This window comes from Cervus elaphus, chromosome 18 (genome assembly GCF_910594005.1).
Source record: "Cervus elaphus chromosome 18, mCerEla1.1, whole genome shotgun sequence".
Classification (NCBI taxonomy): Eukaryota; Metazoa; Chordata; class Mammalia; order Artiodactyla; family Cervidae; genus Cervus; species Cervus elaphus.
The window spans coordinates 52,740,423-52,760,958 of NC_057832.1; the positions used below are offsets into that span (position 1 = coordinate 52,740,423).

General features: G+C 37.6%; 1 protein-coding gene across 1 annotated transcript in view; it reads right to left on the minus strand.

The window, feature by feature from the left end:
- The window catches only part of FBXL13 (F-box and leucine rich repeat protein 13), a 209,643-nt gene that overhangs the window by 57,234 nt on the left and 131,873 nt on the right, over positions 1-20,536 (minus strand). The window contains exons 13-17 of the mRNA XM_043871784.1: positions 15,953-16,051; positions 15,292-15,409; positions 15,033-15,195; positions 8,136-8,255; positions 7,264-7,390 (exon numbers count right to left, since the gene is read on the minus strand). Of these exons, the coding sequence (XP_043727719.1) occupies positions 7,264-7,390; positions 8,136-8,255; positions 15,033-15,195; positions 15,292-15,409; positions 15,953-16,051 (627 nt within the window). The remainder of the gene's footprint in view (positions 1-7,263; positions 7,391-8,135; positions 8,256-15,032; positions 15,196-15,291; positions 15,410-15,952; positions 16,052-20,536) is intronic.

Here is a 20,536-nt window from a genome sequence, read left to right on the forward strand (position 1 = left end):
TAATCTCACCATGTGATTTATGTTTTCTTTAAAAAAAGAATGCATCAATAAAATAAAACCTATTGATATTGCCTTGAAATGAACTATGTTGAGAGCGTGATTATCTGGTCATTATGGATAGCATGACTAATGTTTATTATAAATAAAATTACATCCAAAATATCTTAAAAGACGCTATTAGCTTATGTTAGGAAGTTGCAGCTATTGTCAGAAACATCCGTGATTTCTTGCTCAGCATCTACCCACCCAGGCACAAGTATGGAAGGAGGAGCATTCAAAGCTAAAAGTACAGTATGTGTAAATATCCCAAGGTAGGAAACAATTTGGCTTGTTTCAGGAGCTAAAAAGTGGCAGTGGGGCTGGAAGAAAGGGAATTAGAGGAGCAGAGACATGAATGATAATGGAGGAGTCAGCAGTGAACTGTTTAATTAATGGTAAATGTCTTTAAAACTTTGGTCTTTCTCTGATTTTATTTCTGTTTTATTAGACATTGCTGCATTATCCTCTCAACATTCCACACATGACTGCACTCTTCTGGTTATCTTAAAAACCTTTTTCATCTTCTATCTTTAGTATACTCCGTGCATTCATCTTCTTCCCACTCTTTAATACTGGTTTTCTTGTGTTCCTCCCAGGTACACATTTCTCCTTACTCCCTACACTCTCTCAGGATCTTTGCCACATACAAACCTCCATGCTGATGACTCCTAAAAATCTGAGTCTTCCTTCTGGATCTCTCCCCCAAGTCTTTGGCCTGAATATCCTACATACTCTAACTCATTCTAATAAAACCAAAACCACCTTTCCCTCAAAACCTATTACTTTTCCTGCATTACCTAACTTTCTTTGAGGTAGGACCTCCATCTACCCAAAATCAGATTTGGAATCATTCTTATCCTCTCGACCTCTAGGCCCTTATCTTCCCCATCTAGTCAGTCACCAAATTCTTTCAGTTTTACCTCCTAAGTAGTCTTGACAGTGTTCTTTCCACACTACTACTCTGACCTAGTTAAAAAATTCATCTCTTTAACTCTGAAATAACTCCCACTGCTTTCCCCTCCAATCTGTCCCCCAGAGAATTTGTTGTTGTTCAGTTGCTAAGTTGTATCCGACTCATTGTGACCTCATGGACTGCAGTATGCCAGGCTTCCCTGTCCTTCACTCTCTCCCAGAGTTTGCTTAAACTCATGTCCATTGTATCAGTAATGCCATCCAACCATCCCATCCTCTGTTATCCCTTCTCCTCCTGCCCTCAGTCTTTCCCAGCATCAGGGTCTTTTCCAAAGAGTTGGCTCTTTGCATCAGGTGGCCAAAGTATTAGAGCTTTTCAGGTTTAGCATCAGTCCTTCCGATGAATATTCAGGGTTGATTTCCTTTCATATTTATTGGTTTGATCTCCTTGCAGTCCAAGGGACTGTCAAGAGTCTTCTCCAGCACCACAGTTCGAAAGCATTCATTCTTCAGCATTAATTCTTCTCTGTGGTACAACTCTGACATCCATACATGACTACTGGAAAAACTATACAACTTTGACTATATGGACCTTTGTCAACAAAGTGATGTCTCTGCTTTTTAATATGCTGTCTATGTTTGTCATAGTTTTTTTTCCAAGGAGCAAGCGTCTTTTAATTTCATGGCTGCAGTCACCATCTGCAATGGTTTTAGAGCCCAAGCAAACAGAATAACCCAGATAATCTAAAATGGGAGACTGACCATGACTGTGATTCCCCTTCTAGGTGCTACTTCATCATCCATTGATTCAAGTCCAGACTCCTTGGCATAGTGTGACATTCCGGTGGTAACCTCGCCTTTTCACAGTATATTCTATCAGTACTAAGCTGCATAAAGTTCCCTGAATAAGCAAGCATAGGCATGCTTTCGTGTTAGACTGGCTGAGTTAATAGATCCCTTTCTCTGCATCCTCTATCACTCCATCTGCCATACCATATTTAAATGAGTCACATTTACTCTTCCAAATTGGGCTGCAGGGAACAAATCTTACTCATATTTGGTATTGTAGGGCTCAGCGTTAGTTCCTTCAGTGAATATTTATCAAGCATCTCCTACCCTCAGGATTCTGGGAAAACAGCAGTGAACTAAATTAAGTCTCAGCCTCATGGGTGTTATGTTCTCGTGAAGGGATGCCAGGAGATGGCCTACACAATGGACACTTAGGGTGAACATTTTTCTAGTGCTCATGGTGAAAAATTTTGAAAATCAGGCAAATGAAAGAGTCTTCTTAAACCACTGTCTAAGCATATGTCTGAAACATAGCTCTGACTCATTTTTCCTTTAAACAAGTATGGGTGGTGACTAAGGCAACCTAAGCAACAGATTTAACTGCCCTAACTGGGGATCCTGTGGTCTTCAGTAAATGATAATTCTCCTAACTAGCAGAAAACCTGTTCCCATATACTGGAAATATAACCTTATATTCAAACAATCCTCTGGGGCAATAGGGAATGAATAACATCCTGCTGAATTAGACATTAAGAAAAAGCTATCGAAAATTAAAGGTTTTTAAAGATACCATAAAATATCATCACATTAGTAAGCTATTTCCTTCACTTACAAACCCTATTCTCTTTATATTGGAAGATGAAAATTAATATCCTTCTTCTTTCTGTAAAATATGTTTATTAGATAACTTCCTAAACAACTTTGATTCTTGGATGATGTAATAGATTAGTCACTATTTTTCCCAAAAGGAATGAATGAAGACAGTAAAATTATTAAAAGGAATGTATAAAGTTTGAAGTAACTGTTCTCTTCCTTGCTGTCCCCATTTAAATTAGTTCTCTCAATTAAATATATTGCTTGATTTCTAAATATCTATAGTTTTTTCTTTGCTGATTAACTTCCTCATGAGCTTCCATGATTTTCCAGACATAAAAGCCCATTACCCATGAAACCTTAAAGAGTTCATCTACCTTCAAACTAGTAAATTTCACTGATTTCCCTGCTTATTTCTAGAGCTCTTCTACATCTCTGTAAAGCTGTCTTTCAGGTGACTCAAACTAAGCATGCCTATTTCCCCAGCCTGTAGCAATCCTCCTCCCACTGTGGAAAGGGCACAGCTCAGTAAGGGATACCACCGTTTATACAGCCACTCAAGCCAAAAACCTGGTATCATCCTTGGATTTTCTCCTTCTCTTCCTTACCTCCATATTCATTCTGTCTCTAGTTCCCATTGATTCTTTCTCCAAATGTCTCTCAAATCTGCTGTGCCAGCCTTACTACTGTCTCCCTGGTTCTAGCCCTGATACAGACCCTCATAATTTTTCACCCGGATTACTGCTTTATAATCAGTCACTGACCATTTATGCTTAGTCGCTCAGGCATGTCTGACTCTTTGTGACCCCCTGGACTATAGCCTGCCAAGCTTCCTTCTCCAGAGGATCTTCCTGGCCCAGGGATCGAACCCAGGTCTCTGGCATTACAGGTGGATTCTTTACTGCCTGAGGCACTAGAGATGCCCTAGTGCATTATTCCCATGTCTATCCAGCAGATAATGATCTTTTCAAAATTTCAGTTTAAATATTTTATGGCCTAATTAACAATACTGAATGTCCTTCTATTGCCAACAAGGCAGAGGACAAATTCCTCACTGTGGCTTCTGGGCCTCTCATGACCTGGCCCCTGCCTACCTGTCAAACATCATCTCTTACCACTCTCCTCACGATCAAGCTATATCCAAATGCGCAGATGTCCTTAATGCCACCATACTTTCAACCTCTTTATCTTTGTGCAAGCTGTTTCTGTGACTTACCACATACCCCTTCTCCTTCTCTTGTGAAAGAAGGTCTTCTCTGACTGATTCAGGTTAAGTTTCCCTTCTGTTTGTTTCCCGCACCCATCTCATTTTATAACCATTGTTCCACACCTGTCTTCCACTAGAATATAAGGGCTAGGAGGAGGGGCTGGGTCTGTTTGGTTCATTCCAGTACCCTTAGCACTGAGCACAGTGTAGTCAGAATAAATATTTGTTAACTAAATGTATAGTATGATTCAAACTGAAAACTCACTATTGAAAAGAATCGTGAGTGAGCATAATTATTAGAAAACATAATCTATTTTTTCCCAAAGGTATAAATGGTCACATTTGACCTCTGGTAATATCTGTAACATTCCAGAGCTTAAATCCTAAGTGTTAAATCTGTAGTCATATTTGCATTTCATCAGACCTACAGTCCAGGCTGGTGTTAGCTGCCCAGTTTGACATCTGGGCTGACTCATTTTAATTTGATTGTTTGAGGTTAGCTTCCAGAGCTGTTGGACCTTGTGTTGTCAGTCATTTCCCTTCTAGGTCAGAATTTAACTGACTTGAAGGAAGAAAACAATAGCCTTCAGAAGACTAATTTTTCCATCTTTTAGCAGAAAACAACTAACTTTCTTCTCCACAGGTGTTCTTTCAGATTCGTTTTTTGTTTTTTTTTTTTAACAAGAAAATAAAAACAGTGAATGGGACTTGAGGCTCTATCCCTAAATTTTATACTTATCCTCAGTTGATAAAAATTTTAATATATGATCTTTGAAAATAAAAACTGAGTTTTTCGCAAATGCTAAAAAGTAGGATAGAGCATCTAAACCTCCTTTCGTTAATTCAACAAATGTTCACCAGATACTTCAGGCTTGTGAGGAGTGCTGTGGTGGAATTATACTTTGATGTAATTTATAATGTGCTTTGATCCGTCTCGTTACCCTGTGATCCTTCAGACAACAGCTGGGCCTTCTGCTTGTGTGTCAGGGAAGAGTTTTTACAGAACAGCAGAGTAGAAAAACATCCTGGACTTGTAAGCTTAAAATTCTAAACCCTGAAAGACTTGGAGCATGACATTTTTAAAAACCATGTAATCAGTTGGAACATGTCTTCCACCCCCAGATTAGATAAAGAATCTATGCCAAGAGAAAAGACAGGGAGCAAAGAAGAGAAGAGGGGAGAGGAGAAGAGAAGGGGAAGGGGAGGGGAAGGGAGACAGCAGCTCAGGAAGGAGGGGAGCTTAGAGGAAGTAGAGGGGAAGGGAGAGCCAGAGGGAAGCAAAAGGATAAGATGCTGGGATACAGGGCCCATTTCCAGACCTCCCTGGACTTTATCTCCTGATAGGTTGGGAATATAAGAGTACATGAGAATTCATCCTATCTTTCCCTGGTATGCTTGTGAAAAGCAACAAGGGATCAGAGTTTCCCTATGCTCATCATTGTACCAGCTAAAATCTAATGAGGAAAATAAAAACAACTCTTGTTTAAAACTGAGGAAATATAATCGTGAAAGAAAATTGACTAATAGGTATTAGACACCTCAGGAGCCTAATGGAATAAGGACAAAATCCTGAAATTAGTAGTAGCAGGAAGCCAGTACGACGCCTATGCTGGAAGGACAATGGAAAGAGGTGGTGTTTCTGACAGCCCAAAGTCCAAGGTCATGTGGGAAACTGGAACCACAACAATCCTGACTAAAGGGAATAGATCACAAAAGAAATGCAGCTGATAATAATAATGCAGGGAAAGGTGGACAAGAACCCTGGCCCTCCCTGCTTCCGACCCCCCTGTTGTTCACAGATACCTTACAAGCACCAAACCCAGCTGGAATCAACTGACATAAGTCAGCCACTCTGTAGGAGAGTAAGAAGGGTAAGGCATGGGTCTGAGGACAAATACACACAGATGTAAAAGTGGGAAAATGTCTGCAGGGGATATCTGGGACTGTGGACCTAAGAAGGCCTCATAGAGTCCCCACACCTCAGGATGACCTGGAGGGGCCCAGAACAAGGCACATACGACAAAGGAGCCCCAAAACTTGAGGGGACCTTGGAGCTGGGACAGGGAATATGCATCTGGGATTTCCCTGGAAGGAAACCAAAGACCAGATGGGCCATCAGACTCTTCAGGGGATTCCACCTTGGACAAAAGACAGCATTGAGAAGACCAGGCTTGATTTCACCATAATGAGTTGACTACATGTAACTATCCTGACCTCCCCATGTCATTCTATATTTAGACAACACTCCAATACTCCTTAGTTGGTAAAGAAGCTGCCTGCAATGCCAGAGACCCAGGTTCGATTCCTGGGTTGGGAAGATCCCCTGGAGAAGGAAATGACAAATCACTCCGGTATTCTTGCCTGGAGAATCCCATGGACAGAGGAGCCTGGCAGGCTACAGTCCATAGGGTCGCAAGAGTCAGACACGACTTAGCAACTAAACTGCCACCACCAACAACACTCCAAGTAAGAGGAGAGGAGACCAACTAGCAGAATGGAGGCCAAATGTAAATTCACTCTTAGATAAAAAAGAGAAAGAACCGTACCAATAAACAGACACAGTTCTTTATTTAAAAGAGCCTACTGAATGTGTGGGGAAAGATGGACATATAACACAGGTATCAGTAATGTGGTGAGAAAGAGGTCATGAAAGGATACACTGAGGCTGCAGATGTACACAGAGAAGTTGCTATGTTTGCCTGCACGGTAGGACTTCTCAGAGAAGGCCTCAGAGACAGTGGTATTTGTTGAGATTGAGGGATGACTAGGGATTTAGCAAGCGGATGGAGGGGAGATCCTAGCCTCTGTTGTCTTCTTCTGTCCCTCCTAATGCTCTGATTTCAAGAGAAGCCAGCATATTTATTACCTAACTGCAGTCCATTAAAGTCTCTCAGAAACATGAAAATCTCTGGATTTATCTTCATTTTGAATGAAGCAGTGTTGGAATGATAGGATGGGTGTGACCTGTGTTTCAACTGTAATGAGTAGCTACAGCAGCTTGCAGGAAATTAGTTTCTTAAAAATATATCCTTTTATAGATTTGAAGAGGCCATTTTTATTCCCCCCCTTTTTTTTCATTTTTTAAAAACTTTTATTGTTTATTAAGGAGGCCATTTTTAGATTTCAGTTTTGAACTAAAGACTTGGATCTAAAGGCACTAAGGTAGTCTTTTGGAATGTGTAATCCACAAAGAAAATATATTTAAGCCATCTAAAATATATCTTCACAATGAGCAAATGTCCATAGTTGAAACAAATTTCAGATCTAACAGTCTGATCTGTCAGGACTTTCCTGCAAATATTGTATTTTGCCATTTTTTTGAAATAGAAACAAAACCATTGATTTGCAAATAACCTCAACCATCACTATTTCAGAAAAAATTTTCCCAAACTTACCCTTTATAATCAAATAATTTAAGAAACAAATAATTGTTGTTCTCTCCATTGTTTACAAAATGGAAAATGATTGTGTTACAGAAAACAATAGAAGTCCTTTTCTTTTACCTCATTAGAGATGTCTGTTCCAGAGAGATCAACTGATACCAAAGAAAAGATGTTTGCAATAAATTCAACTCCTAGGTCAGTCAGATGTTCACAATTTCGTAAACTCAAGTAGGTTAGATTATAGCACCTGAAAGAAAGTAGCATGAAAAAGTACTTTAAACTTTTCATCACCCTGTCAAATAGCAATTTCTTTGCATAAAAACTATCTGGGGAAAGCAAATGCTATTGAAACAAGGATTTTATTTTTCTCATCATAATGTTAATATTAATAGTAAGCTTAAAAGTGGAAATAATTGACATTACACAGCTGAGTGAAATATTTTTTCTGTGATTTCATTTCATCTTGCAATTTCTGATAAGAAAAAAATATCACATGCATGCAAAATAACTCATATAAATACCAAGATGAATAACCACTAAAAGGACAAAGTTAAATCTCTCACTTTTCCGTACACATTTACTACAAGAACTGGACTTCACCTGTGGTGAACAGCAGACCTTTGACAAGTAAAGAGGTTCAAGAATAAATTCACCCACTAGAATATCCCTTGGGATACACTGGAGTAATTAAAGGTTTACACAGAGACAATGTTCTTGAAAAGGACAGATAAGTCACCCAGGTATAGCTATTTATAACTTCTTGAGTGATTCCATCTCAAACTTTCTCCAAGGTGAAATTAGTAATAAACAGAGATAGGAAAATATTAATTCACTCTATGACTCCAATATCTTACTTGGTTTAACTGAATATTAGACCAGCTTCTAGGCATCCCTGATGTTTTCCAAATGGCTTCAAAAGTCTATCTCTGATCTCTCATATCAACAGATACACAACTACTAATATTATATATAATATTATTGTTTTATTGTACCGTTCTGATAGTTTTGCAATGGAGGCATCACCCAGGTGGGTACAGTTACTTAAGTTTAATTCTCTTATCTTTGTGCTTGCAGGACCGTCAAGAAATTGCTTTAGTCCCATATCGCCAATTCTGTAGGAAAGAATAAGGAAAGTTCTACATGTGATGTTATGTGTAAATATGTACAGTACTATTAAAATAAGAGCTACTACACCCAGTACATTCCAAAATAGCAAGGTAATATCTATATCTGGTATTTTGTCCACATTTGTAAACCAAATTTGGTTATTTGGCTTTTACTTTAATAGAAAATATATAAATGATAGTAATGGAAGTATTAATAAAAATGCTATTCCTGTTCATTTGTTCATTTAATTAGGTGGCATGACTATTAATAAAACAGATGGCCTGCAAGGTATCTTCCCTGAAGTTAAAATCTGATCATGTTAAATAGTGCCTGTTGCAATCTCCTGCAAAAGAAAAAGACCAAAACTTAGGATAGGGAGAACCAATACTTACAATCAAACTACTATCAAAATCTTAGAGGAATTTCCACTATGTACAGGTCAGTTTAGCTGGACTAGAAAAAACCCAGTAAGTTACATATAGATCCTTTCTGAAGCAGACAAAACCTGATGCTGTAAGAAGACCTTGACCTCAGCCTTCCCACACTGTCGTTAATCAGAGAAACCTGTGTCAGTGCCACCCCTCCCATAAGTCCTGATTTATAAATGATTCTCTAAATTATAGTCAACAAAAACCACACTTTTAATAAAATGACAAGAAGAAGAAAATTCTGAAGTAGTATTAGGCAAATTAAATAAAATTAACACAGGGAAGGCAATTCAGTTAAAATACTATGCTAGTAAAAATATTAAACAAGACTAACAGGGTAGTTTTATATTGATTAGGATTAACCTCCAAAGAAGAGAATATGGATGGGTGTGGAATTTGGAGATCATATTCTTCCCTGCCATGAAATTATGTACAGTGAAATGGTGTAATAATGTGGCAATTTAAGATATGTGTGTGTGATCTAGCAATTTATAAATATATGTGTTATGTGTTAAAAAAAATCTTACTATCCATAGAAATTAACACAACATTGTAAATCAACTATACGTCAATAAAATAAATTTTTAAAAAATCAGATTGGTCTTGGATTTCTTCCCTGCAAGAGAAATACCAAACATATAAATATAACAGTATAAAGAATATTTATAAAATATAAATTTTAAATGTATTTTCTGTTACAGAGGAAAAATCCAAGGCCAGTCTGATTTTTTTTCTGGTAATTTGATTTTTTTTAACATTTTAAATCAATTTATTTGCTTTGGAACATTTATAGGCAATTCTGGGCTTCCTGGGTAGCTCAGCTGGTAAAGAATCCTCCTGCAATGCAGGAGACCCTGGTTTGATTCCAGGATCAGGAAGATCCCCTGGAGGAGGGCTTGGCAATCCACTCCAGTATTCTTGCCTGGAGAATCCCCATGGACAGAGGAGCCTGGCGGGCTGCAGTCCATAAGGTCACAAAGAGTCGGACATGACTCAGTGACTAAGCACACACACAGAGGCAAAGTCATGTTTATGGTCATTGTAAATCAAATCTTACTTTAAGTTTTGTTTGCCTTTGAATATGGATTACAAATTTTTGAATATTAAGTATATTCATAAGCCTAATTGTAAAAAACTAAGTCATCCTACAATCTTTTAAAAAATTACCTTTTAACCAAATAATTCTTAAAAATACTACTATGAGGACAAAAATCCAAGTCATAACTTTTTATGCAACATATAGTGTTAGTCGCTTAGTCATGTCTGACTTTTTGCAAAACCATGGACTGAAGCCTGCCAGGCTCCTCTGTCCATGGAATTCTCCAGGCAAGAATACTGGAGTGAGTAGCCATTCCCTTCTTCAGGGGATCTTCTGGACCCATGGATCGAACCCAGGTCTCCTGCATTACAGGCAGATTCTTAACCATTTAAACTAGCAGGGAAGCCCCTTTATGCAGACATAATATAGCATAAATACAAATTGAAGGAAAAATAATTAGGAATTCAAAAAGAACATAACTAAAGTACAGTTTTGTATTAGACTTGGCTTTTGACAAACAAAAATGGGACATAAAAATTAATATAATTAATGTAATTTAAGTTTCATGGACTATTAAAGTATATTCAACATGATAAACAACTTAACCATCAACCTTCCCATCAGCCTTACCCCTAGATAAAGACTCCAAAAGACAGAGGTCACATGTTTGTACCATGATGTTATAAAACTAAAAATTAGTAACAAAATTATAATTAGATATAAACTACTTAGATATCTGAATATATTTTTAATAAATAATTCTTGGACAAAGAAAGAGAAACTCAAGTAAGCATTATAAAACTATATATCTTTCCAAAATTTATGTATTTAACATAATTTCAATTAATATCTCAATAGGATTTTTTTCTGAAATGTGACAAAATTATTCCAACATTCATTTGGAACAATAAACTGGCAAAAATATCTAATAACTTAAAAGAAGACAACTCATGAAGAGAGTTTCAGTCTGTTAGATATTAGAATATATTTTGCTGTTGTTCAGTCACCCAGTCCTGTCTGACGCTTTGCAATGCCATGGACTGCAGCATGCCAGGCTTCCCCATCCCTCACCTTCTCTCAGAGTTTGCCCAAGTTCATGTTCATTGCATCGGTGATGCCATCCAGCCATCTCATCCTCTGATGCCCGCTTCTCTTTCTGCCCTCAATCTTTCCCAGCATCAGGGACTTTTCCAATGAGTCATCTGTTCACATCAGATGGCCACAGTACTGGAGCTTCAGCTTCGGCATCAGTCCTTCCAGTGAATATTCAGGGTTGATCTCCCTTAAGATTGACTGGTTTGCTCTCCTTGCTGTTCAAGGGACTTTCAGGAGTCTTCCCAGCACCACAATTCAAAGGCATCAATTCTTTGGTGTTCTGCCTTCTTTACGGTCCAGCCCTCCCAACCATATGTGACCACTGGGAAGACCATAGCCTTGACTATATGGACCTTTGTCAGCATAGTAATGTCTCTGCTTTTCAACAACTGTCTAGGTTTGCATCACTTTCCTGGCAAGAAGCAATTGTCTTCTGATTTCATGGACTTCCCTGGTGGCTCAGATGGTAAAGAATTTATTAAGCTATAATAATAATGATAATAGATATACTTATTGAGTGTTTATTAAGTGCCAGACACTATTCTAAACATATTATATGAATTGATTTATTTTATCCTCACAACAATCCTGAGTATATACTCTTTATTTTCCCCATTTTTATAGATAAAATACTTTGCAAGATTAGAGAAGAGAGATGAATGATTGAAACAGAAAAAATAGCCTGAAAACACACATTTATACACACACACACACACACACACTGACGTGTATCTGTGTTTATATATATGTATATATAAATTTATATGATAATCCAGGAAGCATAAATATCAATAGAAAGGATTTTTTCACATAATGGTCAAGTTGATGGGTTAATGTAGTTAGTCCTAAACCTGGCTGTGCATCAAAAGTACCCATGTTGCTTTTTTAAAAAAATATGTTAGTTGATGTTCTGTCCCTAGATATTCAGACTCAGTAGCTCTGGGATAGAGCTTGGGCATGTGTAGTTTTATTCAGCTCTTCAGGTGATTCTGATGCTCTGGAATTTTCATTTTAAATCATAAGTATTTTTAAAATGTAGCTTTCTGTTACTGATTCCTAATTTAATTGCACTGTAGTAAGAGAATAGTTTGTTGATACCAGTAATATAAAAGTTGTGAGGACTTGCTTTAAAACTTTATACATAGTCCATTTTTTGAAGGATTCATATGTGGTTGAGAAAAATATATGCTTTGATTCTCAACTTTCCCATTTTAAGTGTATCTTCTATAGATGAATTTTTAAAAATCTAATCTAAAACTCTAATATTAAGCCTCCCCTATCTTTTTTCAGTCAGTTCAGTTCAGTTGCTCAGTTGTGTCTGACTCTCTGCGACCCCATGAACCTCAGCATGCCAGGCCTCCCTGTCCATCACCAACTCCCGGAGTCCACCCAAACCCATGTCCATTGAGTCGGTGATGCTATCCAACTATCTCATCCTCTGTCGTCCCGTTCTCCTCCTTCCCTCAATCTTTCCCAGCATCAGGGTCTTTTCCAATGAGTCAGCTCTTCGCATCAGGTGGTCAAAGTATTGGAGTTTCAGCTTCAACATCTTTTGTTATACTCTATTACATTTTTCTTTTTATTTTTTCACTCTGCTATCATATCTTCAGTTATCTTCCAACTTCATATTTCTCTGTTCACTGAGTTCTAATCTGCTGGTTAGCAATCCATTTTATTTCAATAATTATATCATATTTTTTTATTTCTAAAAGTTAGTTTTTCAAGTTGTTATTCAGTCATTAGGTCATGTCTGACTCTGCAACCTGATGGACTGCAGCACAGCAACCTTCCCTGTCCTTCACTATTTCCTGGAGTTTGTTCAAACTCTTATCCATTGAATCAATGATGCCATCCAACCATCTCATCCTCTGTCATCACCTTCTCCTCCTGCCTTCAATCTTTCCCAGCATCAGGGTCTTTTCCAAAGAGTTGGCTCTTTGTATCAAGTAGCCGAAGTATTAGAGCTTCAACATTAGTCCTTCCAGTAAATATTCAGGGTTTATTTCCTTTAGGACTGACTGGTTTGATCTCCTTGCTGTCCAAGGAACTCTTGAGAGTCTTCTATAGGACCACAGTTCGAGAGCATCAATTCTTCGGCGCTCAGCCTTCTTTATGGTCAAACTCACATCCATACCTGACTACTGGAAAAACCATAGCTTTGATTATATGGACCTTTGTAGGCAAAGTGATGTCTCTGCTTTTCAATATGTTCTGTAGGTTTGTCATAGCTTTTCTTCCAAGGAGCAAATGTCTTTTACTTCCATGGCTAGTCTAGTTATTTTGTTGCCTGCTCATATTTCTGGTTCCATTATCTATTTATTCAAACATTTTATACATAGTTACTTAATATTCTATGACTGATTCTTCTAATATCTGAATTTCTCAGCTCAAATTTATTTTGCATATCTTTGTACACTTGATGACTCATATCTTGATACATTTGGTGGTCTTTTTTTTTTTTTCATTTGATGGTCTTTAATTGTGAGCATCTATTTATTTGATTTTAACCTATGGGAATCCTGGATGCTTAAAGAGAAGATGCTTTCCTTCAAAAAAGCTTGGAGATAACTTATTCCAGGGGCTTGGGTACTATCTACTTGAGACTATTTTGTCCCTTTTGAAGGGTCCAAACGCTGCAGAAGTCTCATCCTGCTTCCCTATCTTGAGTCTTACTGAAATTGATTCTATCAATGCCAATGTTGAAATGAACATTTATGCTAATAGCAGCCCCACCTTTTATGTTTGCTTGCTCTTCACTCTTCATCTCAGAGAGTCTGCTCATTGAGAGGATGGTGATGAATCATGAACTGGATATTTCTGTTACTCTTTGTAGGCTCAGCAATGTATTGGAAGTATGTTTCATCAAGAATCTAAATTGTTTGTATTAATAGTGAGGAGTCCTTTGAAGTGTTTTGCCAACTATACTGCTAGAAGCATAAAAACCTCCATTTATTTTTAAAATTAATTAACCTACAGAAGCCTGAGTGAAATATATGAGTGCAATTCAATTTTATTTATTTTAATACAAATAGGATTAACTGTTATGTTCTTAGTTGCTCAGTCATGTCTGACTGAGTGACTGAGCGTGGACTTCAGCCCACCAACCTCCTCTGTCCATGGGGATTCTCTAGGCAATAATACTGGTATGGGTTGCCATGCCCTCCACCAGGGGACCTTCTCAACCCAAGGATAGAACCCAGGTCTCCCATACTGCAGGTGTGTTCTTTACCAGCTGAGCCACCAGGGAAGTCCATTAGCTGTTGTATAATAGCTTCCATATTGTGCTTCCATTATGATTACAGCTTGTTCATGAGCTTGCAACTACAAGATATCAGCTGGGGCTTTAGTCATCTGCAGAATTTACTGAGTGTGGAGGATCTGCTTCTAAATTTACCTACATGTCTCTTGGTAGGAGGCCTCAGTTCCTTATTGGCTGTTAACTAGAAGCTTTATTTCCTAATCCAGGTTTTTCCCATTTCAAATCCTGTCTTTGCCTTCCCTCCCAACCCTTGGTGCCTCCCCATTTTAATAATAGGGACCATGGGTTAAGATTTTGTTTAGCGTAGCTTATTACTCTGACTTGTCTTATGTTATCCAAACTATTAACCAGTTTCTTTGTAGATCACATGCTATTTTGTTATCTTCTGGCCCCATGATATTTTAAGAAATTTACATAGGAAAGAGACTGAGATATCAATTGGGGAAGAAATTTTAGCAAGAATTTGATCCTTGCCCACCTGAGAATGCCAAGTTAGAAGCCTATTTGTAACTCAGGTGAAAAAAAAGGGTTTCAGTAAGAACTTGCCATCTGTGAGCAGATACACACAGAGGAAAAATCTAACTAGTACCCAAGATGAAACACTTCAGTAAGATTGGTTCTTCATAGGCAAGTCAGAAAGTCCATTTGGGAAAAAGACCTATTAACTGAACTAGCTGTGAGAACCTTCACTAGGATAAGTAGCCCACAAATGTTCTGGTGACTTCATTTAATCTTACAAGAGCCTGTGATTCCACATATCCTGAGCATTCCCTGATAATCTCCCCGTGCCCACATATAACTACTCTGGGTTGGGCGCCCCTCCTTTGTTCTACCACAGAACTCTGCACTTAGCTCTTCTTAGATCCCTAACTTTCATGTTTACTATACTAACCAATGAGCATCTTGAGGAAGCCTGGAACATTCTAGATAATCAGTGTTTCTTGACTGAATGACTGTTTACCTTACACAGTTTGCCAGATTCAACACAGTGAGATGCTTCAAAGGTGAGAGTGATTTGAGGCTACCATCTGTTATTCCCTTGCAGTCTACCATGTAAATGTGCCTGATGTTTGGATAACTCTTGTCTATAAGTTTGAAGCATGCATCAGTAATCCTTTTATTTCCTGTTTAAAAAAAAAGAAAAAGTTAAGGATTGTATTTGAGTCACCACAAGATTAAAAGTAAAAATTAATGCTAAACTACTTTTTAATATCTCACACCTTCAAATCGGATCTTTTTGATGTCACAAGCAGAAAGAGCTTTGAAAGTACTATCGGAAATATGTGGTGCACCAATGAAAACTACTGATGAAATACGACGGCATTTTTCAACTAAAGCCTTTAGAAGGAAAAAAAGAAAAGATTAATCAGATTATATAGAGCACATTTATCAAAGTCATGAGATTATTTTTTCTCTCTGTCTTTTCAAAAATGGACACATTAACTATTAAGTTGTCCTACTGTCAAAGAAAATGGGAACTTTTACTTTTTCCAATATACTTTACTACACTTACATTTGAGTAATGCGTAGGAATCTAAATGGTGTTACAAAAATAGGAAAACATGAGACAATGGAATACTGAAAGAAATCAGTACATGTAGAACTAGACATGTAGAACTAGACTTAAGGTTTATACTTAAGCTTACATATGATTTTGTAAGATTTGATTGCAATATCATTGAAATAAAAATATCCTAAATGTGAAATGAAGTTTCTTAGGGTATTTAAAGATTCAAATGTTCAAATGTGTGTATAAATTTCATAATTATATAAACATCAATTGCAATGAAAAGCCCATTTATATTTTTCAGTAATTCAAGCCACTAGAAAATGTGCCTACCAAATGGGACTGAGAAGAAAATGTAGTTTCCAAATACCTACCTTTACACAGTTGTCCGTCAGAGTCGGCATGTCATTGATAGTCAGATGCATTATCCCACTGCAGCTGTTTGCAATGTTCCTGAAGCCTTGGACTGAAATCTGAATTGTACAAAGTTGGTGAAAATGATGGGAGAACCCATTAGCATCACCTCTAATAAAACCCAAAGATAATAATAACCAAAGATGTGTTATGATTTTGCTACTGTGTTTTAAAATTGAAACCATAACGTGTTGCAAACATAAAAAGGAAACACATATTCCAATCTTGATTTCCTTATTTTAATTTTTATATGTATGTTTTGTGAAATGATCACCATGGTAAGCCTATTTAACTTGTTATTCTATTTTGTATTGAAGTAAAATTCATATAACATAAAATTAGTCACTTAAAGTCTCTTAACTAATCATAATTTTGTAGTCACAGCTTCCATGTAGTTTCAAAACATATTTATCACCCTAAAAAAAAATCCTTTTCCTTATTAAGAAGTTGCTCCCCATACACACCTTCCCTGCTGCTGCTGCTGCTAAGTCGCTTCAGTCATGTCTGTCTCTGTGCGACCCCATAGACGGAAGCCCACCAGGCTCCCCCATCCCTGGGATTCTCCAGACAAGAACACTGGAGTGGGTTGCCATTTCCTTCTCCAGTGCATGAAAGTGAAAAGTGAAAGGGAAGTCGCTCAGTCGTGTCTGACTCTTAGCAACCCCATGGACTACAGCCTACCAGGTTCCTCCATCCATGAGATTTTCCAGGCAAGAGTACTGGAGTGGGGTGCCATTGCCTTCTCCGACACACCTTCCCTAGCCCCTGGCAATCACTAATCTGTTTTCTGTCTCTTTGGATTTACCTATTGTAAATATTTCTTACAAGTGGAATTATGCAGTATGTGGTCATTTTGAGTCTAGTTTGTTTCACTTGCCCTGATGTTTTTGAAGTTCACAATATGTTATGTGTCAGTACCTTATTCCTTTTTATGGCTGAATAATATTCTATCTTATGGATATATCACATTTTGTTTATCCACGTATCTGTTTTAGATCTTTTGGACATTTTGAATAGTGCTGCTGTAAACATACATGTACATCTATTTGTTTGAATACCAGTTTTAAATTCCTTTGGGTGTACACCTAGGAGTGAGATTGCCAGATCATATGGTAATTCTACTTTTAACTTTTTAAAGAACCATCAAAATATTTTCTACAGTGGCTGTACTATTTTACATTCTCACCAGCAATCTACAAGGGTCCTAATTTCTCCACATCTTTGCCAAAACTTATTTTTTTATTTTTTCATATTTTGCTTTTTCAAAAAATTTCCTGAGTTTGCAGTAGTACCTCATTGTAATTTTGATTTGCATCCCCCTGATGACATCTGCATTGCAGGCAGATTTTTTACCAGATTTTTTACCAGCTAGGCTTCCACCAGGGAAGCCCAAGAATACTGGAGTGGGTAGCTTATCCCTTTTCCAGCAGATCTTCCTGACCCAGGAATTGAACTGGGGTCTCCTACGTTGCAGGCAGATTCTTTACCAGCTGAGCTACCAGGGAAGCCCAATGACTAATGAGATTGAAATCTTTTCATGTGCTTATTAGTCGTTTGAATGTCTTCTTTAGGGATATGTCTATTCAAGTCCTTTGATTATTTTTTAATTGGTCATTTGTCATTTGTTCAGTTATAAGAGTTCCTGTATATTCTGGATTCTAGACCCTTAGATATATGACTTGGAAATATTTTGTTCATTCTTTAGGTTGTCTTTTCACTTTTTAATAATGTCCTTTGATACACAAGTTTTTTATTTTGATGAAGTACATTTTCTCAGTTTTTTCTTTTGTTGCTTATGCTTTTGATGTCATATCTAATAATCCATTGCCAAATCTAAGATCATGTAGATTTATTCTCAGTTTTTTCTTCTAAGTGTTTTCATTTTAGTTCATATTTAGGTCATTGGTCCATTTTCAGTTAATTTTTTTATATAGTATGAGGTAGGGAACCTACTTCATTTTTTTCATGGATAATCCAGTTGTCCAGCACCAGCTGTTGAAGAGAATATTCTTTCCCCAACTGCATGGTCTTGGCACCTGTGTTGGAAATCAGTTGGCCATAACAGTATAGATTTCTGGACTCTCAGTTCTACATGTCTGTCCTGTGGCAGTACCACACTGTTTTGATTACTATAGCTTTGTATGTTGACTTCTTTCAGCTATCATTATCTACATTAATAGAAGCAACAGTGGTAGAGAGTTTTCAAAAAATAGTTACTGGTCAAAAGATCAAATATATTTCCCTATGGGTTATCTTAAAATAACATTGTTATTTAGACTTCATTTCCTAACAAATGGTCTTGGATGGGCAATAAGATGATGCTCTGATTCAGTAATAGGAAAGTAAGACTCTTTCCAAAAACAAATATCAGGGGGAAGTCTTGTACCAAATCATCTTCACAATATGAGAGGGAGATAGAGGAATAGCAACTGTATATATTATGATCTCAATGTTGTTTTTAAAAATATATGTGTCACAGACAGACAAAAAACTGGAAACATTTCAAAATATTGTTTATCTTTGGATGCTGAGCTTATGATTTTTATTTTCTTTTATGTTACTTTTTTGTTTTAAAAATCTTATTTAATGAGCATATAATTCTTCTGTAATCAGAAAAAATTGAATAAAAGGAAAGAAGAAGGAAATTCAGTCCTCTTCCTCACACAGTAGGCTTGCAGTCACATACCTAAAGAAATCTAATGTATGCTGAAAGTGAGTATCTACTGAAGACTTCTGCTCCAGGACATGGTCCTTTTAACTTGTTAAAAGGCCAAGCCTCTAGGTGATATTTGGCCTAAAAGTGTCCTGTTAGATGATTTCAAAGACTTCCTGGTAAAGCTCAGGAAAACGTCTATTGAATTCCTCTTACCCCTACTCCTTAGTCATGGACTGGAAGGGAAAGTTTCTGATCATAGTATCCAAAATGTTCCATGAGAAGCTGTGGTGAGCTCTTGGAGCCCAGTAGGTCTCATAATAGCTATCATTTAAGTAACACTTATTGTTTACCAGGAACTTTTTAAGGCAGTTTTCATATTGTTGTTCAGTTACTCAAACATGTCCAACTCTGCAATTCCATGAACTTCAGCATGCCAGGCTTCCCTGTCCTTCACTGTCTCCCAGAATTTGCTCAGATTCATGCCCATTGAGTCAGCAATGCTATCCAACATCTTATCCTCTGCTGCCCTCTTCTCCTTTTATGTTCAGTCTTTCCCAGCAACAGGGTCTTTTCCAATGAATTGGCTCTTTGCATCAGGGGGCCAAAATATTAGAGCTTCAGCTCCAATATATTTTCACATAACTGGTCTGTGTCATCCTCACAACCACCCATTAGGATGTGGATCCTAATGCTACCGTGTTAGTCTGGGTTCCCCAGAAAAACAGATCCAATAGGAGATAAGAAGATAGATATATAGACAGACAGACAACTAGATGGAAAGGAAGGAAGGAAGAAAAAATATGCATACATAAATAGATAGATAGAGTTCTTATAAGGAACTGGCTGAAACAACAATAGAGGCTTCGAAGTCCCAAGATCTGCAATTGGTAAGCTGCAGACCCAGGAGAGCTGAAGGTATTGTCTGAAGTCAGGGAAAGACTGATGTTCTAGCTTGAAGACAGTCAGGCATAGAGAGTATATTTTCCCTCTCAGCCTCTTTGTTCTATTCAGATGCTCAACAGATTAGATGAGACCCACCTACATTGAGGAAGGCAATCTGCTTTAGTCAGTCCACTGATTTAAATATTGATCTCATACAGAAACACCCTCATGGACAAGCCTAGAATAATATTTATCAAAAAAACTGAGCACCCATGGCCCATTCAAGTAGACACACTAAAATTAACATCACAGCTTCCTTGAATATTTTGGATGTTGACTTTTCCTAGACTCATGGTTAATGCTCTTTTTGCTCTTGCCTGCTTTGTCGTGGCTGATCATCTAAGCTTGCCTGGCCACATTTTTATCCAGATCAGCATCTTTGAGACCATCCACCCCATCTGGCACCACTAACTGTTTGAATCATACACAACTAATAAGAAAGCCCTAAGACCTTATTGTTGCCCCATATTTTCAAGTTAAAACACAAAGTCTCAAGTCTTAAAATGTTAATTCGAAATATTTAATTGAGGAGCTTAGGCAATCATAAAGGAAATCAGTCCTGAATATTCATTGGAAGGACTGATGCTGAAGCTCCAATATTTTGGCCACCTGATGCGAAGACCTGACTCACTGGAAAAGACCCTGTTGCTGGGAAAGATTGAAGGCAGGAGGAGAAGGGGATGACAGAAGATGCGATGGTTGGATGGCATCACTAACTCAGTGGACATGAGTTTGAGCAAGCTCCAGGAGTTGGTGATGAACAGGGAACCCTGGCGTGCTACAATCCATGGGGTCACAAAGAGTCAGACACGACTGAGCGACTGAACTGAACTGAGTGTCCTAAAGTTAAAGTTTGAAATCGGTAGGGGAAACATTCCATTTTAGAAAATATTTTAGTGAAGTATATAGTTGATTTACAATGCTGGGTCAATTTCTGCTGTACAGC